Source organism: Lepus europaeus, chromosome 5 (assembly GCF_033115175.1).
Source record: "Lepus europaeus isolate LE1 chromosome 5, mLepTim1.pri, whole genome shotgun sequence".
Classification (NCBI taxonomy): Eukaryota; Metazoa; Chordata; class Mammalia; order Lagomorpha; family Leporidae; genus Lepus; species Lepus europaeus.
Window position 1 is genome coordinate 117,722,831 of NC_084831.1, and position 23,831 is coordinate 117,746,661.

The 23,831-nt window shown below is 47.2% G+C and overlaps 1 protein-coding gene across 3 annotated transcripts in view; it reads left to right on the forward strand.

The window, feature by feature from the left end:
• Positions 1 to 23,831, forward strand: part of TUFT1 (tuftelin 1) — a 53,503-nt gene that overhangs the window by 12,610 nt on the left and 17,062 nt on the right. Inside the window, exons 2-7 of one of the 3 annotated variants that reach the window (XM_062192260.1) lie at positions 11,402 to 11,476; positions 11,870 to 11,971; positions 17,967 to 18,053; positions 18,828 to 18,917; positions 20,181 to 20,246; positions 23,022 to 23,135. In XM_062192260.1, coding sequence (XP_062048244.1) covers positions 11,402 to 11,476; positions 11,870 to 11,971; positions 17,967 to 18,053; positions 18,828 to 18,917; positions 20,181 to 20,246; positions 23,022 to 23,135 — 534 coding nt within the window. The remainder of the gene's footprint in view (positions 1 to 11,401; positions 11,477 to 11,869; positions 11,972 to 17,966; positions 18,054 to 18,827; positions 18,918 to 20,180; positions 20,247 to 23,021; positions 23,136 to 23,831) is intronic. The other 2 variants (XM_062192262.1, XM_062192261.1) reach the window with 2 other exon arrangements.

Here is a 23,831-nt window from a genome sequence, read left to right on the forward strand (position 1 = left end):
TTATTTTATTTGAAAGAGTTACAGAGAGAGGGGGAAGGAGAGGGAGAGGAAGAGGGGAAGGGAGGGATGGGGCGGGGAGAGAGAGAGAGATCTACCCACTGGTTCATTCCCCAGATAGCCACAATGGCTGGAGCTGTGCTGATCTGAAGCCAGGAGCCAGGAGCTCCTTCCAGATCTTCCACATGGGTGCAGGGGCCCAAGGACTTGGGCCATCTTCTACTGCTTTCCCAGGCCATAGTAGAGAGCTGGATTGGAAGTGGAGCAGCCAGGATTTGGACTGGTGCCCATATGGGATGCCAGCACTGCAGGAGGCAGCTTTACCTGCTACGCCACAGCACTGGCCCCAGGGATGCGCATTTGGACACAGTAGTTAAGATATTGCGTAGGATGCCTGCATCCCATATTGGGGTGCCTCAATTGAGTCCTAGCTACTCCACTTCCAATCCAACTTTCTGCTAATGTACACCACGGGAGGCAGAGTGACAGCCCAAGTATTTGGATCCTTGCCACCCTTGCAGAAGACCTGGATTGAACTCTGGGCTCCTGGCTTTGACTTGGCCTAGCCCTGGTTTTTGTGGGCATGTGGGGAATGAACCAGTAGTGGAAGATCTCTGTTTCTCTGATTTTAAATTCAAAAGTGAAAAGAGGCTGGCACCACAGCTCACTAGGCACCCTGGGTTCTAGTCCCGACACCAGCACAGCAGGTTCTAGTCCCGGTTGGGGCGCTGGATTCTGTCCTGGTTGCTCCTCTTCCAGTCCAGCTCTCCACTGTGGCCTGGGAAGGCAGTGGAGGATGGCCCAAGTGCTTACACCCTGCACCTACATGGGAGACCAGAAGGAAGCACCTGGCTCCTGGCTTCGGATCAGCGCAGCATGCCAACTGTAGCAGCCATTTGGGGGGTAAACCAACGGAAGGAAGACCTTTCTCTCTGTCTCTCTCTCTCACGGTCTAACTCTGCCTGTAAAAAAACTTTAAAAATTAAAAAAAAAAAAAAAAGCAAAAGTGAAAAGAAAGTTGAAATGCTTTCCACTTTAAAAAAAAATTTTTTTTTGAAGAATTGACAATTTTGCATATCTGCTTATATTAGTCCCTTTATTGTCATTTAAGCATCACACTATCCACCCTACCAACTAAAAACCTAAGGCCAAAGGAGAGTAAGGTCAAAATACACAACAAATGAAAACCAGAGCCTGTTTGAGCCAAGGGCTAAGTGTCCCAAATGCCATTTTTTTCCTGCAAAGGAGAGTGGTTCAGGCTGGGCTTGAGGGACAGTGAAGCAGGGAGGAGGTCTGGTGGTTCCCTGGGTTCTGCTGTGTGTTCCTCTCCTGCACAGTGTTAAAATGAAAGATGCCTTTTGACGTTATACATTTTACACACATTTTACACACGAAGAAAAAAAAAGAAATTGGTAACTTGACATAGGCGTTAAATGAACACATTAGTTTAATCTATGAAGCAGAGTCTCCTAGCCATTAAAAGCCAATTTTGAGAAATATTTAATATGATAGAAATTAAAAATGAAATGTTAGAGGGTAAAAAGCATATATATATATATAACTGTATATAATGGTATATGTTAAAAATATGCATTAAAATGATAAGGGATACATAAACATTTTAATTGAGGCAATTTCCAGGTGGTAGGATTACTAATGCTTATTTTCTTCATTATATTCTTTAATTTTTCTCTCTGAAAAATGCATGAAGGCCTGAATTCATTTTTTAAAAAGATTATTGTAGATTCACATGCAGTTACAAGAGATAGTAGAAATCTGCTGCACCCCTCATTGGGTTTCCCCCAGGGGTGACAGCTTGCAACACCACAGCACACTATCACAGCCGGGATGTTGACCTTGTTAGGAGACGACACAGGACATCTCCATCACTGTTGCCCCATTAGAGCCACACTCACTTCCTTCCTGCCCCATCTTCTTGTTTGGTTTCAGTATGATTTTATTAACTGTTATTACATCAAAATTAATGTATAGACCCCAACGGACTGTCTTAGGAAATTCTAAAACATATATAATTGAATTTTAATAATTAAGCAGAGCTTATTATTACATAGCCTTTAAAGTCAAGAATACTACTGAGATTTAGAAAATCTAATTTGTTTTGGTTTATGAGGCAAACCCATGACTTGTGGAAGTGTTTCTTATTTCATATTGTCTAAAAACTTATCTTAGTTGATTGTTAATTGGTTATACTGTTTCGGTTGTGTAATAAAATAGATCCCTAATTTGAATACAATAATGTGGTTATAAATGTAGATAAATTGTGACAATAACTTAAAATATACTGAGGATTGAGTACAGTTCTATCAAGAACTAGAAATAAACTTCTGTACATAGTGCCTCTTAAAGAACCATGAAAATATTACATAATTGTGTGAATGTCAATACCGCTGGCAAACATTGTTGTTTCTAAATAACTGACACTAATGGAATTCCCAATCAAAATGCAAGTTCTGTGGCTTTCAATCAATATAGAACTATCATTGTTTTACAAGAGATTCTGAATTCTTTTTGTTTTTGAAGATTTATTTATTTATTTGAAAGTCAGAGTTACACAGAGAGAGGAAAGGTAGAGAGAGAGAGAGAGAGAGAGAGAGGTCTAGTTTACTCCCCCAATTGGCTGCAGTAGCTGGAGCTGCACTGGTCTGAAGCCAGGAGCCAGGAGCTTCTTCTGGGTCTCCCACACGGGTGCAGGGGCTCAAGGATTTGGGCCATCTTCTACTGCTTTTCCAGGCCCTAGCAGAGCTGGATTGGAAGTGGAGCAGCTGGATCTCAAACTGGCACCCATATGGGATGCTGGCACTTCAGGCCAGGGTGTTAATCCGCTGTACCACAGTGCTGGCCCAGAGATTCTGAATTCTTAAGTACTTGTAATGGAACTGATTTTATGCTGTGACACTAGTACAAAACATAAAGTCTAATGCATAGGTCACGACACATTATGACAATAGACTATGAAGGAAATGCTGAGTTTTCCAGGAAAGTATAGGTTGGTTGCTGCTGACTCCATGAAATTCTGCATCTTCCAGTGTGAGCTGTGTTGTAAGATTCACCAGTCTCACATTTCATGCCTAAGGCATGGAACTGGACTGTGGCCCATCCATCACAGCCATTGCAGGATGCCTGAGGGCATGGGAGTCTGTGCCCCCGCATCACCCCACTGCCCCAGGGCTGTGGGCATACCTGGGTGGCAGACCCAGTAGCCGCAGGGAGTGTTTCTTCACAATGGCATCAGCATGAGAGGGCTCCGCCTGGCAAGACTCAAGCGATAGCACCTTCGACACACTGGACAGTTCTGCAGGGATACCCTCGTGTTTTCCGTGAGGACTCATAGGTAGGCATATGCTCCTTTTCAAGCAGTAGGAAGAATCTTCCTTTGAACCAATCCTGACAAATTCTACAGTTTTCCACAATGATACGGCTTCTCAATGGCAATTGCTACAATGTTCTGCAGACAACGCTGTATGTTCCTCATACCTCTGTTGGGCCTTCCAGAGAGGCGCCCTGGCCCTGCCACCCCATCTCCTTACACGTACACTGCCGCCATCGCCTCCACCTGGCAATCCCTAATCTCCATTTCTCTAATTTTGTCATTCAAGGACTGTTATGTAAACAACCACAGAATAGGTAACCTTGTGTGGCTGGCTGTTTTCACTCAGTGCAAGCCTGGAGATTGTCATGTGTCTCTGTGGTTGGAGATTGCTGTTGTGTGTCTGTGGTTTGTGCCTTTTTGTTGCTGAGCAGCAGTCTACAATAATGGATGTTTCAGATTTTTACCGAAATATTTATTTATTTGAAAGGCACAATGATAGAGACAGAAAGTAAGAGATCTTCCACCTGCTAGTTCACTCCCCAAATGGGCGGGAAGGTCGGGACTGGGTCAGACTGAAACCAGGAGCCAGGAACAACATCCAGGGCTCCCTCATGTGTTGAAGCGGTCCAGGTACTTGTGCCATCTTCTGCTGCTTTCCCAAGCATGTGAGTGGGGAGGTGAATCAGGAGCAGGACAACCTGGACTCAAACCAGTGCTTACATGGGATCTGGCATTGGAGGCAGCGGCTTAACTCGCTGAGCACCTCACCCGCCCTATTGAAGGGCACTTGGGCATTTCCACGTCTCGGCTGTTACAAAATTGCTATGAATATTCACGTTTAGGCATCTGCTTGTTTTTTGTGTGAACCTGTCTGCATTTCTCTGGATGCCCAGGAGTGCGATTGTTATTGTAGTTGCTCATTTCATTTTTAAAGAGACTGCCTGTCTTCCAGAGTTAGGTATATCATTTTATATTTTCACTGGCAATGTGTGATCAATCCAGTTTCTCCATATCCTGTGTATCACATAGTGCTGTCACAGATTTTTGTTTTAGCCATTCTGGTCCGTGTGTCATGGTGTCTCGCTGTGGTTTTAATTTACATCTCCCAGAAGACTGGTGCTATTGAACATATTTTTGTGTGCTTATTTGCCATCTGTGTGACTTCTTTGTGTCTTTTTTTTAAAAAGATTTATTTTATTTATTTGAAAGGCAGAGTTACAGAGGGAGAGACAGAGAGAGAGAGAGAAATCACTCCCCAAATGGCCACAATGGCCAGGGCTGGGCCAGATCGAAGCCGGGAGCCAGGACCTTCTTCCGGATCTCCCATGTGGGTGCAGGGGCCCAAGAACTTGGGCCATCTTCTACTGCTTTCCCAGGTCATTAACAGGGAGCTGGTTTGGAAGTGGAGCAGCCGGGACTCAAACCTGTGCCCATATGGGATACCAGTGTTGCAGGTGGAGGCTTTACCCACTGTACTACAGCGCCAGCCCCATCTATGCATCTTCTTCAGTGAAATACCTCTTCATGGTATAACAAGATAATAAGGAATAGAATGTGCATTTTTGCAAAATATTACTCAGTAGTAATTGGTAATTACCCTCTCTTCCTCTCTCCCCTCTCTCTTTTCTTTTTTGGACAGGCAGAGTGGACAGTGAGAGAGAGACAGAGAGAAAGGTCTTCCTTTTGCCGTTGGTTCACCCTCCAATGGCCGCCGCGGTTGGCGCGCTGCTGCCGGCGCACCGTGCTGATCCGATGGCAGGAGCCAGGTGCTTATCCTGGTCTCCCATGGGGTGCAGGGCCCAAGCACTTGGGCCATCCTCCACTGCACTCCCTGGCCACAGCAGAGAGCTGGCCTGGAAGAGGGGCAACCGGGACAGGATCGGCGCCCCAACCGGGACTAGAACCCAGTGTGCCGGCGCCACAAGGAGGAGGATTAGCCACGGCGCCAGCTACCCCTCTCTCCTTTCTTCTCTCCCCTCATCCTCCCCCTGTCTCCCCATTCTCTTTTTGTACTGTCTTTGGTTTTGGTACCAGAGTTAGAGTAGCTTCACAAAATGAACTGGGACGTGTTCCCGCCTCTTCTATTTTCTGGATGAGATTATGTAGAATTGGTGTTAAATCTTGAAACATTGGTAAAATTCTTCAGTGGAGCCATCTGGGCATGGAGGTTTGTTTTCTGAGAGTTTTAAAATTATGAATTTAATTTCCTTAATACTTATAAGACTATTCAGGTTACCCATTTCATAATAGGGGAGTTATAGTAGTTTGTGTTTTTCTAGAAATTAGGCCATTTAATCTAAAGTATCAAATTTATGTTCATAGAATTGTTCATAGTATTACCTTATCTTTCTTATATTTACAGGGTCGGTGAAAAAACATCCTATTCCATTGCAGATATTGGTAATTTGTGTGTGTCTCTTATTTTTTGGCTAGTCTTGTAAAGCTTTGTTTATCTTTTCCATTGATTCTTCTCTGTTAAACGGTACTAATTTCTTCTCATCATTACATTCTTTCTTCTAGTTGCTTTGGGTTTACAGGTTTTTTTCCCTAAACCCTTTTAGTGAGGACTTAAATTATTGATTTGCAATTTTCCTCTTTTTTAAGAATTTATTTATTTATTTGAAAGTATGACAAGGAAGGAGGTGGAGGGAGAAAGAGAGGGAGATGGAAAGAGACAGAGACAGAGACAGACAAGCCAGCTTCCATCTGCTGGTTCACTCCCTAAATGCCTGCAACAGCCAGGGCTGGGCCAGGCTGAAACTGGGAGCCAGCAGCTCCGTCTGGGTCTCCCACAGGGGTGGCAAGGGCTCAGTTATTGGGCAGTCATCTGCTGCCTCCTAGGTGCATTTGCAGGAAGCTGAATCAGAAGCGGAGGAGCTGGACTCAAACTGATGAGTATGAGACACTGACATCTCAAGCAACGGCTTAACCCCCTGCACCAGTGCCCACCCCTGTCTTCCTCTGTAGGCATTTAGTGCTGTGAATTCCTAACAGAGAACTGCTTTTACTGTGTACTACAATGTTCGATGTTGTATATTTTCATTCCATTCAATTATTTTTTAAATATGTGCTTATTTGTTTGAAAGGCAGAGTTACAGAGAGAGAGGGAGAGACAGAGAGAGAGAGGAGAGAGATCTTCCATCTGCTGTTCACTCCCTAAATGACTGCAATGACCAGGGCTGGGCCAGGAACTTCTTCCAGGTCCCACATGTGCGTGCAGGGGCCCAAGCACTTGAGGCATCTTCTGCTGCTTCCCCAGGAGCATTAGCAGGGAGCTGGATCAGAAGTAGAGCAGCTGGGACTCAAACTGGCGCCCATATGGGATAGAGGTGCTGCAGACAGTGGCTTAACCTTATGTGCCACAGTGCCAAGCCACTCCATTCAATTATTTTAAAAATTTCCTTGAGAAGTCTTCTTTGACCCAAAGATTATTTAAAAGTGTGTTGTGGGGCCGGCACTGTGGCATATCAGGTAAAGCCTCTGCCTGCAGTGCTGCCATCCCATATGGGCGTTGGTTCGAGTCCCAGCTGCTCCACTTCCGATCCAGCTCTCTGCTATGGCCTGGGAAAGCAGTAGAAGATGGCCCGAGCCCTTGGGCCCCTGCACCCATGTGGGAAACCCAGAAGAAGATCCTGGCTCCTGACTTTGGACCGGCACAGCTCCGGCCATTGCAGTCAATTGGGGAGTGAATCAGCAGATGAAAGATCTCTCTCTCTCTCTCCCTCCCCCCTTCTCTATGTAACTTTGACTTTGAAATAAATAAATATTTTTTTTAAAAAGTGTGCTGTTTAATTTCCTAGTATTTGTGGATTTTCCTGTTACTTTTCTGCTGTTGGTTTCTAGTTTGATTCCACTGGATCAGATAATATACTGTTTATTATTTCAATTCTTTTAAATTTATTGAGGTTCATTTCATGGCCCAGTTTGTGCTCTTAGTTTGTGCTTCACAGGCACATGAAAAGATGATTCTGCTGGTTTTGGGTGGAGTGTTCTATAAATGTTGTTTAGATCCTGTCGGTGGTGGCGGTGTTGAATTCTTATATATTCTTGCCGATTTTTTTTTTTTTTTTTTTTTTGGTCTAGTTCTGTCAGTTCCTAAGAGATGAGAGCTGAAGTCCCAACTATAATTGTGGGTTTGTGCTCTGGTCCATTCAGTTCTCTCCAGTTTTGTGTCACATTTCCCAGCTTTGTGGTTTGCCCCATATCCATTTGCAATTGCTATTTTTGTGTGTGTGAAGTGACCCTTTATCGTTACATAATGTCCCTCTCTGTCACTGGTAGTCATTGTTCTAAAGTTACCTGAGAATAATTCAGCCACTTTGATGTTCACATGATATGTCTTTAACTATCCTTTCAAACTGCCTAGGTCTTTATCTTTGAAAGGTGTTTCTTGTTGATAGCATATGAGGTTATCGGATCATTTATTTAGCATGTGCAACATACTGTTTTGGTCATTGTGGAATGTCTAAATCTAATCAACATACACATTGCCTCACATAGTTATCATTTTTGTGGTGAGAATGGGTCATTTTTTAAGAATCTATTTTCCCAATCTCTTCTTTAATTGGTATGTTTAGACGCCTTACATTTAATGTAATTACTGGTGTGTAAATCACCATTTGCTTTTTGCATTTTGTGTGTCCTATTTGTTAATTCTCTGTTTTTCTGCTGGTTTCCTATGAGTCACTAGAAGACTTTTTGGGATTCCATCTTGATTCATGCCAAGTGTTTGGTGTTATCCCTGTCTACGGCCTTTTCAGTGGTATTGTACTACATATACACATAACTTAGCATAGTCTACTGGTAGTTATTTTACCGTTTGAGTGAAGAAATCTTCTCTTCCTTCACATCTCATCACTCTCTCATGTTTATGATATTAATTTAAAATTTCCTCTGCATACACTGATGAGACCACATCAGTGTTATAATTTTTTAAGGTTTATTTATTTATTTGAAAGGCAAAATTAGAGAGAGGCAGAAGCAGAGAGAGAGAGAGAGAGAAGTCTTTCATCCACTGGTTCATTCCCCAGATGGCCATTATGGCTGGTCTGAAGCCATTATGCTGATCTGAAGCCAGGATCCAGGAGCTTCTTCCTAGTCTCCCACATGGGTGCAGGGGCCCAAGGACTTGGGCCATCTTCTACTGCTTTCCCAGGCCATAGTAGAGAGCTGGATTGGAAGTGGAGCAGCTGGGACTCGAACTAGCGCCCATATGGGATACCGGTGCTGCATGGCGTGGGTTTACCCATTATGCCACAGTGCCAGCCACAGTGTTATAATTTTAGCTTCACTCATCAAATGTAATTTAGAAAACATAACAGGATAAGGAAACTCTATTGATTTTACCCATATTTTTTTCTGTCCATGTCTCTTTTTGTTTTGATGTTCCTGGCTTCTTTTTTTATTTCCTTTCTGTTTAGATAAACTTAAAAAAAAAGATGTATTTATTTGAAAGTCAGAGTTAGAGAAAGAGACATTCAGAGATCTTCCATCTGCTGGGTCATTCTCCAGATGGCCACAATGGCTAGGGCTGGGCCAGGCCAAAGCCAGGAGTCAGGAGCTTCTTCCAGGTCTCCCACATGGGTGCAGGGGCCCAGGGGCTTGGGCCATTCTCCGCTGCTTTCCCAGGCACATTAGCAGGGAGCTGGTTAGAAGTGGAGCAGCCAGGACTTGAACCAGTGCCCACATGGGATTCTGGCATTGCAGGCTGGGTTTTTAACCCATTGTACCAGAGCGCCAGTACCCCCAGGCACCCTAATATGGGATGTGGACATCCAAAGCAATGACTTAACCCACTGCACCAAATGCCTGCTCCTGTGTTTCATCTCTTCTTTTGGATTTATTTACTTACCTGAAAGTCAGAGTTACAGAAAGAGAGAGGGCGAGGTGGACGCAGAGATATTCCGTCGGCTCTTCACTCTCCAGATGACTAGAATGGGGTTGGGGAGTGGAGCTGAGCCATGCTGAAGCCAGGAGCCAAGGAGCACTTGGGCCATCTTCTGCTGCTTTCCCAGATCCATCAGCAGTGAGCTGGATGGGAAGAGGAGCAGCTGGGACTTGAGCCAATACCCATATGGGATGCCAGCGTTACAGGTGGTGGCTTAACTTGCTATGCCAGCACCCACCCCCCACCCCCACACCATACCTATTCAACTCATAACATGCCCTTCCTCATTTCTCTTGGGGATTCTGATAACAAGAGTAGATAAGGTTATCTCTCATGGCCCCAACCCAGCCTACTTGTCTGTGTTCTTGCAATCAGGACACCTGGCTTGTAAAATAAATTGGACTGGATGATCTTCACTGGTGGCAACCCCTTTGTTCTCACTAAGGGTGCTCTGGCTCTCCCTCGCTGCCTGCAGGTGCAGGAGATGGTGTTTCAATCCAAGCGCACACCTGCTTTCTGGGGAAAAAGAACTGGCAGCCCTCTGTTTGAAAGCCAATTCCTCCTCTCTGTTTTGTGATGCTCTGCTGACCTGGATGTCACGCAACATTCACTGCACATTCACAGACGTCCACTGCGCTCAGGGCTGTGGCAGACACCAGCCCTCGGGGAGTTAGCAGTTAGAAGGGGCAATTCCTCCTGAGACACAGGGGCCTCGTGTTCCTGAGGAAGACGTTCCCGTAGGAGGCAGGGGAGCATCGTGGAGGATGTGGCATTTGAACGTGAACGTGGAGAGACTTGCAGATTTCTCTGGTGAAAACTGGAAGGAAAGATACGGAAGAGAAAGGAGATGAGAGGAGTGATGGCACTGAGGTGGGAAGGAATGGAGCTATTGGGTAGGGACCCTGAGGGACACTGTGGGAGAAGCGGGCTGACCCAGCCGGAGGAGAGCCGTGTGTGTCACACGAAGGGTCTGGCTTTCATTTGCTGTTGTAAAACCAGCTGCTTGGCCACAACTGGGAAGGCTTAAGGGCCACCGTGACAGTCTTCTGTCTGTCTTACATTTGAACTCGGTCCAAGAAGCAGGAAGAGGCTAATGATGGTTGAGTGCCTCCCTTTTAGGGGCGAGAGAGCCCCCTGCATAGGTGTTCAGTTGATCTTCAGCCAAGACCTCTCGGCCGTATGGCTGTATCCCGTTTCACAGATGAGGACACCTAGAGTTGTGTATGTGACTGAAGACTGGAATCTTCTCCCCCAAGTAGGAAGGCTGTCTTCTCCAGCTATTCTGGAGGTTCTGAGGGTTCCTTAAAAACCTGTTAGGGTAAGATGACATTTATGCTGCTGGGCCTTGGGGCGAGACTGACCAGGGCCGTCTCAAGGTCACTTTCATCTGAGGATAGCCCAACACCCACCCACCTTTCCTGCCCTCTCCCCTCGCGCTGTCGCAGTGCGGAAGCCCCGGGCTTTCCCGGTGTGCCTCATCACCGTGGCCGGGCACCTCGTCCTCCGTGCGCAGCGCAGGCTATCGGGGGAGGCGGAGCCCCTCTGCTTTGCGGGCCCTCTCGCTGTGTCTCAACGCTGTCGTCTTCCCAAATCTCCAGCCCCTTACCCTTCCCTCTCTACATGCTTTTCCCTTCAAGTTTTTAGTGTTCCCCACAAACTGGTGTTTTTTTTCTTTTTTTAACCTTCTTTGAGTTGTGATACAAACCTGCTTCATTCTTAGAAGTTACGCTGCGCTCTAGACGTACGCATGCTCTCTGACCTGCTCCCATTTGGATAATTTCCGCGTGCCTCACAGAAATGGGGATTGGGGTTCCAGTACCTGCCTGCAGGTGTGCCCAGTCTTGGAAAGTGCATCCAGAGCTTCCTGGCTGGTGGCCGGAGCAGGTGTTCCAGAGAGGGCGGCTCCACACTCCACGCCTGGGGTGAGGGCAGCCAGTGCCCTGCGCTCCCTGTAATCTGAGAACCAGGGCTACGTAGAGCACTGAGCTGCAGCCACCGCCACGGGGCCCTGGGGAGAGAACGGCCAGGTGTTCCCAGAGACACCGGCGCACCTCAGTTTTCCTTGTCTGTAGGGGGTGGTAATGAGGCCCACCCCACAGGGTGGCAGCAGCTGTCTGGGTGCCAGTGCTTTGGCGCTTTGGTCTGCGGAGGGCGGGGGTTATCCTCGCTGTCATTGTCATTACTAGGGCGACGTGGATGTTCTCAGGCTGGCTCTCCAGAGCGAACTGACAGGAGAGGAACTTGAGCACATAGCCCAGAAGGTACTGAGGTTGCGGATGGGGCGAGGTCCCCTCCGCGCAGCCTGCTCTCCTTTCCTGCTGGCGACCCCCGCCCCCGTGCTGCCTGGGGCCACCTCCGCTGCTGCAAGCTTGGGGGCATCTCCCCTGTGACGCGTCCAGCTGCACGCCGTGGCACGCGCTGCTTCATGGGAGGGGAGACAGGCGCCCACTAGAATGAAACTAACCTGCGGTGTCTCTTCTTTTGCTCCATCTGGGGTTCTCGCGGTGGTTCGGCTTCTGTGGAGGTGGATTTCTGGAGTGGAAAATCAGACTAACCATCTTTGGAGGAGCAGGACTTTTGCACCGGCCGAGGGGGAGGCAGCGCAGGCTCGCCCTGTGGTTTCTGAGCCACTTCTGTGTGTGTGTCTCTGGCAGGCCGGCAGGAAGACCTACGCCATGGTGTCCAGCCACGCAGCCGGTCGTTCTCTGGCCTCAGAACTGGTGGAGTCCAACGATGGGCACGAGGAGATCATTAAGGTAAGCTTGCCTCACCTCTACCTCTTCTCTCTCCTGCCTCTGTCCCTGCAGGTGCCGGAGAGGGAGCAGCTGACAGTGCCACAGGCACTAGCGGTGTGAGGGAAGAACTAGCCCTGAGAGGGTAGGCCCTGCCTACCTCCTGCAGACCACAGTCTGCCTGTAGGGACCTGGTGCACCCTGGCCCCTGGGGGTGAGGGGGGTGGAGTGGGGATGGGGTGGGGTGGGGTGGGGGTGGGGGTGGGCTGGGACGAGTCTTCCAGGTGCCTGCCCATGGTCCAGGTTTTGCTGCTAGAGGTTGTGGAGACAGGTAGGAGGTCTGTTTATAGAACTTTTTAAAAAAAATGAACACAGAGGCTGGTTCTGTGGCTCACTTGGTTAATCCTCCGCCTGTGGTGCCGGCATCCCATATGGGTGCCGGGTTCTAGTCCCAGTTGCTCCTCTTCCTGTCCAGCTCTCTGCTGTGGCCCGGGAAGGCAGTGGAGGATGGCCCAAGTGCTTGGGCCCTGCACCTGCATGGGAGACCAGGAGGAAGCACCTGGCTCCTGGCTTCGGATCAGCGCAGCTCTGGCCATAGTGGCCATTTGGGGGGTGAACCAATGGAAGGAAAACCTTTCTCTCTGTCTCTCACTGTCTAACTCTATCTGTCAAATAAATTAAAAAAAAAAAAAAAAGAAGAACACAATTGGGGTAAGTGTTTGGCACAGTGGTTAAGATGCTGCTTGGAATGCCTTCATCCCATATGGGAGGGCCTAAGACTGAGTCTTGGCTCTGCTTCTGATTCTGGCTTCCTGCTGATGCAGACCCTGGGAGGCAGTGGTGACGGCTCAAGTACTTGGGTCCTTGCTCCCCATGCGGGAGACCTGGATAGAGTTCCTGACTCCTGGCTGTGGCCTGGCCCAGCCCCAGCTTTGTGGTCATTTGGTGAACCAGAGGATAGAAGATCTCTGTCTGTTTCTGTCTCTCCACCTTTCAAATAAAAATTGAAGAGTTTTTCATTATTTTATGTATTTATTTATTTACGTATGAGGCAGAGGGAGAGAGAAACTGAACTCCTTTTTTGTTTGCTGGTTTTCCCCCCAAGTGCTTGCAGTAGCCATGCCTGGGCCAGGCACTCGCACTGGGTCTTCCAAAATGGGTGGCCGGAACCCAGTTACTTGAGCTATCATTACTGCTACCTCCTGGATCTGAATTAGCAGGAAGGTGGATTCAGGAACCAGGGCCATGTGGGCATCTTTTTTTTTTTTTTTTTTAAGATTTATTTCTTTATTGAAAGTCAGAATTACAGAGAATGAGAGGTAGAGGCAGAGAGAGAAGTCCTCCATCTATTGTCTCACTCTCCAAACAGCCACAACAGCCAGGGCTATACCAGGCTGAACCCAGGAGCCAGGAGCTTCATCCAGGTCTCCCATATGGATGCAGGGCCCCAGGCACTTGGGCCATCTTCTGCTGCTTTCCTAGGTCCATTAGTAGGGAGCCAGATTGGAAGTAGAGCAGCCGGGACTCGAACCCATGCCCACATAGGATGCTGGCGTTGCAGGTAGTAGCCCTATCCACTACACCACAGTGCCAGCCCCAAGACATGGACATTTTAACTGCCCAGCTGAACACCTGTACTTCATTTTTTTAATTTTGATTTTCATTTTATTTGAAAGAAAAAGAAATCTTCCATCACTGATGCATGCCCCAAATGCTTGCCACAGCCAGGTTTAGAACAGGGCAAAGCCAAGAGCCCAGAATTTAATCCAGGTCTATCACCTGGGTGGAGGGACCTAAATACTTGAGCCATCATTTGCTGCCGCAAGGGTACACATTAGCAGGAAGCTGAATTGGAAGTAAAAGAGCTGAGATGCAAACCAGCCAGAGTACAGGCATCCTAAACAGCCATTCACTGCTGTGCCAAATGCCTGCTCTTCATTTTTTTTTTAATAAACAACTTTTTGAGATAGATTCACAGTTGACACCGTTAACATATACAGCTCAGAGGTTGAATTGCAGAGTTGTGAAACCATCACCATTATTAATTCCAGACCATGTCAGTGACTCCTCCCAGCTCCTGGCTTTTGCCTTTCTTGACTTTCTGGAAGTTTCCTATAAACAGAATCATACAGCATGTAACTCTTTGTGTCTGGTTTCTTTCACCTACATATTTCTAGAGTTCATCCATGTGGTAGTGTGTGCCAGTACTTATTCTTTTTTATATAACCACATATACCAATTCAGGGAGCTGGATTGGAAGTGGAACAGTTGGGACTTGAACCAACGCCCATATGGGATGCTGGCGCTGAAGATGGCAGCTAACCTTCTGTGCCACAGTGCTGGCCCCATATGGTAACTTTTTATTTAATCTTTTGAGAAACTGCCAGACTGTTTTCCAATGGAGCAGCTGCATTTTACATTTCAACCAGCAATGTATGAGGTTGAAATTCCTCCACATCCTGGCCAACACACTTGTTATCACCTGTCTTCTTGATTATAGCCATTCTAATGGGTGTGGAGTGGTATCTTGTTGTGGTTTAAATTTTTGTTTTATAATTTTCATAATAAAAAATAATGAGCATATTCTTACATGCTTATTGTCCATTTGTGTGTCTTCTTGGATTTACTAAAATCCTTTGCTCATTAAAAAAAAATCCAGTTGTCTTTTAATTTCTGAGTTAGAAAGATTTTTTTAAGATTATTTATTTATTTATTCGAGAGGTAGGGTTACAAAGAGAGGGAGAAACAGCTGGAGCTGAGCCGATCCGAAGCCAGGAGCTGGGAGCTTTTTCCTGGTCTCCCACATGGGTGCAGGGGCTCCTGCTGCTTTGCCAGGCCATAACAGAGAGCTAGATCAGAAGAGGAGCAGCTGCGACATAAACCGCTGCCCATATGGGATGCTCGTGCCATAGGCGGAGGCTTAGCCTACTACACCACAGCACCAGCCCCAAGAATTCTTAATATATTCTGGATACAAGACACATTAGATATGATTTGCAAATATTTTCTCCTATTCTGTGGGTTATCTTTTTTACTTTCTTCATGATAGCCTTTAAAACACAGACATTTTTAATTTAAAAAAATATTTTTTTAAATAATGGCTGGGGCTGGGCTAGGGGAAAGCCAGAAGCTTGGAGCTCTATCCCGGTCTTTCACATAGATGACAGGGACCCAAACAATTGGTCCATCTTCCACTGCTTTCCCAGGCGCATTAGCAGGGAGCTAGATCAGAAACAGCAGCCAGGACTAGAACCAGTTCTCTGATATGGGATGCTGGCGTTGCAGCACTAATTATGTTGGACCATAACTCTGGCTCTAAGATTTTATTTTTATTTATTTTGAAAGGAAGAGTGCCAGGAAGAGAGATAGATGATAGGGAAAGAGTGAAAGAGAGATTTTCCATCCACTGGTTCACTCCCCAAATGGCCACAATGGCTGAGGCTGGGCCAGGCCAAAGCCAAGAATCTGGAACTCCATCCATCTGGGTTTCCCACGTGGGTGGCAGGGGCTCAAGTATTTGGGCCATCTTCCGCTGCTTTCCCAGGCACATAGGCAAGGAACTGGATCAGAAGTGGAGCAGCCAGGACTCAAAAGCAGCTCTCCGAAATGGGATGCTGGCAGCTTAACCTGTTGTGCCATAATGCTGGCCTCCAAAAGTTTTTAATTCTAATAATGTTCAGTTTATTTTTTCTTTTATTGATTTTGTTTTAGTGTCATATCTAAGGCTTTGTCTAACCTAAGGTCACAAAGAGTTATTCCTGTATTTTCTTCATGGAGTTATAGTTTTAGCTCTTATGAATAGGTCTGTAATCCAGTTTCAATTAAGTTTTGGGGATGGAATGAGAAGGGGTTCAGCTTTGTTCTTTGGCTTTGGATACCCAGTTGTTCTAGCACATTTTTTGGAAAAGACCAGTCCCTCCTTCCCCCACCTCCACTATGTTCTTACGTGGTTACCACACTATCTTGATCCCCTTAGCTTTGAATTAGTTTGAAATTGGGAAATGGGAGTCTTTCAACTTTGTTCTGTTCAAGCTTTTTGGCTATTCAGGGTTCCCTTCATTTTTCACATGAATTTTGGAATCAATTTTTTCAAGGAAGCCAGCTTGGATTTTGATAAGAATTATGTTGTCTCTCATCAGTCAGTGTGGGGAGTAGTGCCATCTTGACACTGAGTCTTCCAGTCTATTGAAGTGGGATGTTTTCTTTCTTTCTATTTTTTTTTTAAGATTTTTATTTATTTATTTGACAGGAAGAGTTAGACAGTGAGAGAGAGAGACAGAGAGAAAGATCTTCCTTCCACTGGTTTACTTCCCAAATGGCCGCTACAGCTGGCGCTGTGCTGATCCAAAGCCAGGAGCCAGGCACCTCCGCCTGATCTCCCATGTGGGTACAGGGCCCAAGCACTTGGGCCATCCTCCACTGCTCTCCCGGGCCATAGCAGAGAGCTGGACTGGAAGAGGAGCAACCGGGACAGAATCCCGCGCCCAAATGGGATGCTGGCGCCACAGGCGGAGGATTAACCTAGCGCACCATGGTGCCAGCCCCTTTTCTTTCTTTCCTTTTTTTTTTTTAAGGATCTATTTTATTTATTTTTTGAAGATTTATTTATTTGAAAGGCGGAGTTTTAGAGAGGCAGAGGCAGAAAGAGCGAGAGAGAAAAAAGTCTTCCAACCACTGGTTCACTCCCCAAGTGGCCACAATGGCTAGAGCTAGGTCGAGCCAAAACCAAGAGCCAGGAGCTTCTCCCATGTGGGTGCGGGGGCCCAAGGACTTGGGCCATCCTCTACTGCTTCCCCAGGCCACAGCAGAGAGCTGGATTGGAAGAGGAGCAGCCAGGACTCAAACTGGCTCCCATATGGGATCCTGGCACTACAGCTGGCAGCTTTACCTGCTACACCACAGCACCAGCCCCAGGATGGTCTCTCTTCTCTCTGTCTTTTATTTCTTTCAACAATTTTCTTTTAATGTTTGGAGTACACACCTTGGACTTTTGTTAAATTTGTTTCTAAGTTTTCTTTTCGGTGCTATTGTAAATAGAATTGGTTTCTTTCTTAATTTCATTTTTGGACTGTTCCTTGCTAGTATACAGAAATGTGATTCAGTTTTTATATTAATATTGTGCCCTTCAAACTTAATGAATTTGTTTACTAACTTTATAGATTTTTAGAGGATTTCTTAGGATGTTCTATATATGAATACAAGATTAGGTAATCTGAAAATGGAGATAGTTTTGCTTCTTTCCTGTCTGAATGCCTTTAAACAATTAATTTTTCTTACTCAAAGTCGTTGCATGTCCCGGAAGAAAATAAAACTAACCCATCAAGCTATCAATGTAGCATTGTTAACATATTTGCCTGTATCCTCCCACCTTCATACATATGTATTTTTAAAAAAACTTTTATCATTCAGTCTGTTCTACAATCTACTCCCCACAAACACACCCTTTAATTATAATGTCTTCTGTGTCTACACATGTAAAGATTTGGCATTTTAATATGCTCCTTTCTATTCTATTCTAGACTTACCATAATTTGTTTAATTATTCAGCCGTTGTTGAACATTTTGTCTGTTTTCACTTTTTGCAGAATGTGTGATATTCTGCTGAATACTAAATTGTGTGTGTGCTTTAAAATATAAATGGCAGGAATATTTTCTCAACTGTAAGAGATTCAAGCAGTTAGAGCAGACTATCTGAATCCCCTTTTAGAGCCCTTGCTGCAGGAGAAGGTGCAGTGACTTGGAGTGTCCTCCCCTTTCCGTGGTTTTACCTGCAGCCTCTGCCTACTTGTACCAGTATAGCTGTGTATCCTTGAGCTAAATGTATTCATTAGGAGAAGTTTCCAGAAGTAGCTTTGATACAGTCAAAAAGTTAGCATTTTATATTTTCAGCCTTCTGATCTGAATCACTGTCACCTAGTAAATTGGTGGTAATAGTTTACCTGCTACCAGCAGTGTGTTTGTATGAAATTAATTTAACTGGCGGTTCCTGAACTACATGGAGTTGCCTTCCTTATTGCAGGTGTACTTGAAGGGGCGGTCTGGAGACAAGATGACCCATGAGAAGAGTGTTAATCAGCTCAAGAGTGAGGTCCAGTATATCCAGGAGGTAGGTGTCCCTGCCTCGGAGGGGCATCCTCACCATTTCTGTAAAGCTCACAGTTTTGGGGCTTCCTTTTTTTTTTTTTTTTTTTGTTTAAGATTTATTTACTTGAAAGGCAGAAAAAGAGAGAAAGAGAGAAAGAGAGACAGAGATCTTCTATCCACTGATTTGCCCCCAAATGGCCACAGCAGCCAGGGTTGGGCCAGGCCAAAACGAGGAGTCAGGAACTACATCCTGGTCTCCCACATGGGTGGCAGGGACCCAAGCATTTGGGCTGGATTGGAAGTGGAGCAGCCAGGATTCGAACCAGCATTCCAATGGGATGCTAGTGTCATAAGTGGCAGCTTAACCCACTGTGCCACGACGCTGGCTCCTCTCTTTCTTTTATGGGTTCTGTGCTCCCTTTATATCTCTGAAGTGTCACCATGCTCTCCCATTTTTGACCCTTTTGGTGTAACCCAAATCAACAAATACTCATAAAGTAGCACCTGCCTAGCACCGTCTCCCAGCCATCCAATCAGACTGTCAGCCACTCTCCCCAGCACTCCCTAACCCTCTGGCAGGCTCATGTGTCTCCTTGGCACATATCACCATATCAGGATGTAAGGCACCGCACATTTTACTCCTGTCTTATGTGAGTGTGTCTCCCCAGCTAGAACATTCACACCGGCAGGGCAGGGGTTTTGTTTACTTTGCTGCCTATGGAAGAGGTATAGGTGGGCGTGAGTTGGTGTCCTCTGTCCCTCCCCTAAAGCTCAAGGCTCTCGTCCTCCCTCCCAGGCCAGGAACTGTCTGCAGAAGCTCCGGGAAGATATAAGCAGCAAGCTGGACAGGGATCCTGGAGACACTGTCCACCGACAGGAGATCCAGGTAATAGGCAGTGGTCCCTGCTGGCTGCCCCTGAAGAGCGGGGAGTATGCCAGGCAGTCCCGTTTGTGTCTCACTGCTGTGTGCCAACTCCGCCCCCACTGCCTGGAAGGGAGAGGATGCACATGGTGCTGGCTGTGTGGGCACTCCCCATCTAGTTAGGGCTGTCCAGCAGACGGGCACTCGCACTTACATTTGTCAACCTGCTCCTAAAACACTGTAGAAGCTTTGAATTGATGTGAATTAAATTCTTGTGAGTTATTGGCAAAGCATCTTATCTATAAGGATTCTGTGATCAATCTTCTTGTAATACAGCCTTCTAAAACAGTCCCTGTAAATCCGAACTTCTTGTAAGTTGCTCTTGCTTAATTTGGAGCCTGGCTTCTAGCGGGTGCCCATGGCTGTCCCTTGCCTGGGATAGAGCTTAGGGTTCACCCCTACCTCTCACCCCACCACCATCTCAGTATCCCCACACCTGGCCCCGGGTCTAGGCTACAGAAGATACAGATAAACATTTGTCAGACTGGACAGATCGGAAAAGTCCTTCCCGGGCTGAATAATCCTGGAATCCTGCCTCTTGGCTTTGACAAAAGTGGAGGACAGGAGCGTCCTTAGGAGAGAAGTGCACCCTCTGTGACTTCCCCTCCCCCTCTTTTGGTCCCCGGCTGTGCCTCCTTCATTTACCTTTTGGTTAGGGTACAGTCATGTTTTCACTGTAGGCTCGCCCCAGAATCCGCTGCAGGGGGACGGTGTCCTGCACTCGGGACCAGGCAAGTTCCTCTCTGTCCTGGGCACGCGCCGGGCTTGTGCGGCCAATGTTCCCCAAGTCGTCCTGCTTCTCCAAAGGAAGGCAGGGAGGCGCTCAGAGGGTGGCCCCTTGTTTGCCCAGATCAGCAGCCTGGGTTGGAAAGAATTGTAACCAGAGCGCTTCCGCTTTTGGTCTAGGCTTTGCCAAACCTTGTCAGGATCCCCGAGGGCAAGGCAGACGGCAAGCAGCTGCCTGTGCTCCTCCGGTGAATTTTTCTGGGAATGGTCTACCGGAAAAGTTGTAGCCTGAGGGTCACCTTCCTCCTCCCTCCCCAGGCCACATGTGCAGGCGTCCTCCACCCCTCCAGGCTGCTGTCTTTCCATGGAGCACTGGGGGTCCCTACCCCCTCCCTTCCTTCATCCCTGTTGCTTCTAACATGTGAGGTCTTGGGAACATAATGTTTCCGAGTTGATCACGTTGGTCTGTTTTAACTACCGGTTTTGTTTTTCTCTGAACAGGTGGTGCTGGACAAGCCAAATGGCTTGAGTCAGAGCCCCACGGCCCCGTGCAGCAGCCCAGCTGAGGTAGGCCGCAGAGCGGACTCTGGTGACTGCTGCCTGGCCGGGGGCAGGACCTCCTCCCTGACCTCTGTCCTTCTCCCTCCCTCTCCCTCTCATCACTAAGTACTTCATACAGTATGTGAAAAATGTGCACTATTTTTTTTTAAAAGATTTATTTATTTATTTTAAAGTCAGAGTTACACAGAAAGAGGAGAGGCACAGAGAGAGGTCTTCCATCCACTGGTTCACTCCCCAATTGGCCGCAATGGCCAGAGCTGTACCGATCCAAAGCCAGGAGCCAGGAGCTTCTTCTGGGCCTCCCATCTGGGTGCAGGGGCCTAAGGACTTGGGCCATCTTCCACTGCCTTCCCAGGCCATAACAGAGAACGTGATCGGAAGTGGAGCAGCCAGGACTCGAACCGGCGCCCATATGGGATGCTGGCACTGCAGGTGGCAGCTTTACTCGCTATGCCACAGCGCCGGCCCCTGTGCATTATAATTGTTATTATTTTTTGACAGGCAGAGTTAAACAGTGAGAGAGAGAGGGGGAGAGACAGAGAGAAAGGTCTTCCTTCTATTAGTTCACTCCACAAATGGCTGTTATGGCTGGCGCGCTGCACCGATCCGAAGCCAGGAGCCAGGTGCTTCCATCTCCCATGGGGGTGCAGGACCCAAGCACTTGGGCCATCCTCACTGCCCTCCTGGGCCACAGCAGAGAGCTGGCCTGGAAGAGGAGCAACCGGGACTAGAACCCGGTGCCCATATGGGATGCTGGTGCTGCAGGCGGAGGATTAACCAAGTGAGCCACAGCACCAGCCCCTGAATATTATATGTTAAATACAATGTGTTAAGCATACCGTATAAATAAATGTGTAATGTATATGTACTTTTCACAGATATAGGGTCATGGTGAATACATTATTCCTTGCTTGTTTTAATTTCTTTTAAATGAAGAGTGTATCATATATAGTCTTTTTTAAAATTAATTTATTTATTTGAAAGTCAGAATTACACACAGAGAGAGACAGAGAGGCAGAGAGAGAGAGGTCTTCCATCTGCTGGTTCACTTCCCAGTTGGCCACGACGACTGGAGCTGCGCCTATCCAAATCCAGGAACCAGGAGTTTCTTCCAGGTCTCCTACATGGGTACAGGGGCCCAAGGACCTGGGCCATCTTCTACTGCTTTCCCAGGCCACAGTAGAGAGCTGGATCAGAAGCAGAGCAGCTGGGACTTTAAAAAATGATGTTTGTTGTATTTCTTATGCTGATATAATAAGACATGTGTATTATTAGGGAAATTATTATTATTGAGAAATTCAGAAACACAAAAAGTGAAAGAATTAAAATACCAATTTTAATCTACCTAGAAGAATAGCCAATTTGGCAACATTGAGATTGTCCTATACATAGCATTTGCTTTCTTTCCCCTTTGGTTGGGTATCTGGGGGGTGGTGTTTTTGACTTCTGTGAGTCCTGGCCAGAACATGAGTCCCACCAGACCCTCCCAGAGCTTTCCCTGGCTGCAGTTCACATGAGGGACTTGTGCTGTATCTTTTTTTCTGTTTTTTTTTTTTTTCCCCCAACAGTATGTTTTTAGCATCTATCTGCATTGCTAAATACAAATCTAATGTATTGTTTCTATGTCCTACATGTAAAAAGTTATAACTCCTTTTCCTTCATGTCATGAGATTGTATTTTCATCAAAAAATTTCCATACCATTAAATAGTCTAATGAGAACACTGTTTGAAATAAATATTTAAGGTTCCAGGAACTTTTGTTTAAAAAAAAAAAAAAAAACAAACCTCAGCAGCCTTGGTGAGGACATAGGGAATTAATCAGATAACTTACTGACATCTAGACTTAAAAGGTGATTCAAGCTACTCGTTCTGGATGTGCAGTGTCAATGTTTCCTTTCCTTTGAATCACCGTATTTGGCAAATACATTGTCGGCAACAAATTTTAATAATAACTGGTGAAATCCCTCCAGCCTTTCTTCTCAGAGCTCAAAGCTCCACCTGATGTTATCTTGCCTGTTTCTGGGGCTGCCCGTGGGGCATCTTCTTACTGCTTCCATGAAGAAGGGAAAGCCAGGCCCACAGCACCCGGGAGTGCGGCCACGGGGACCCGGCCAGCCCCCTCCGACTCTGGGTTGGAGGTGCTGCTTCTCCCTGCTGTGCGAGACAGGGAGAGATTTCTCTGGCAGACTCACAGGGAGTCTGGGGCCTGTGCAGCAGAGGTGGGGCAAGCCCCTACACGTCAGTGGAGCCCTAAGCACCAGCCCACGGTTGGGTGTGTCTGGGAGAGAGACGGAGCAGTAACCTCGATGAGACATCTTTTTCCACAGCTGGATCCCTGCACTCCCTTGGGTCCTTTGGCCCTAAACTTGTCTGTCTCCCTGCTACGTGCTGAGTAGCCTTTATGTATGTGGCTGGAGGCTGCTCCTCTGTGATGGGTGTGGTCCAGGCCCTGTCCTTGGAGAACCCGCTTCCACCAGTCTGATGGAGGTTAGGCAGCAGGACAGCCAAGGCGGAGACACGCGCCTGTTGCGAAACCCTTGGTTGGTAGGTGTGAGAGTTGCTGAGCATGTCCTGAGACGGTTGGGTGACTTGAGGCTAGCTAAGTTCTGTCCGTGGGGAGGGAGAATGTTCTGCACTTGAGTAACTCAGGTTTCTTGGCTGCTTCAGACTCACCCTCTCCTTGTGCAAGTGGCGCCAACCACGGCGTGCCGGGGAGGGGACCTTGTCTTACAGTGTCACAGCTAGGGTGGCCTCACCTCCCCTGTTCTTTTCTGGTTGGAGGCGGACCCCTACGCAAACGAAGGCGTCGCGAGCTTGAGGAGGAGCGTGCGGGACTTGAATGCCAAGCTGCGGGAGGCTGAGCGGCAGCACCAGGCAGACCGCGTGGCTTTTGAGGTGAGGTCTGGGGTGCAGGGAGGGGGCGCCCCAGGGGATGGGCTACTGGAGGCAGGTGCCAGTGACTTTGCCGGAGTGGAATTCTCGTCTTTCTAGCTGGGAGCCACCGTCTGTAAAGGCAAGGCTTTGAGGCCCACAGCACTTCCTGTCTGCCTTTGTCTCTCCTGGACATTTATAGTGTGTGCGGTCCATGTCTGGCCCACAGTTCAAAGATGAGCTCTCTCGCTCTCTCTCTCTCTTTTTTTTTTTTTCAATAAAGATGTTTTATTTATTTGAAAGGCAGAGTTACAGAGAGAGACAGGGAGAGGCAGAGAGAGAAAGAAAGAGAGAGGGATCCTCTATCCCCTGGTTCACTCCCAAAAATGGCCTCAACAGCCAGAGCTGGACCAGGCCAAAACCAGGAGCCAGGAGCTTCATCTGGGTCTCCCACTTGAGTGCAAGTGTCCAAGTACTTGGTCCATCATCTGCTGCTTTCCCAGGCCGTTAACAGGGAGCTGGATGGGAAGTGGAGCAGATGGAACACGAACCAGTGCCCATGCGGGATGCCAGGTGGCCGTTTAACCCGCTGTGCCACAACGCCGGCCCCAAAGATCAGCTGTTGATTCTCTGCTCTACTGAAGTTGACAGGTAGCGCTGGTCTGGGACAGCAGGTGTTCAGAAGTCCTTTCTGTGTGAGCTCTAAAGCTCCGTGCGGGC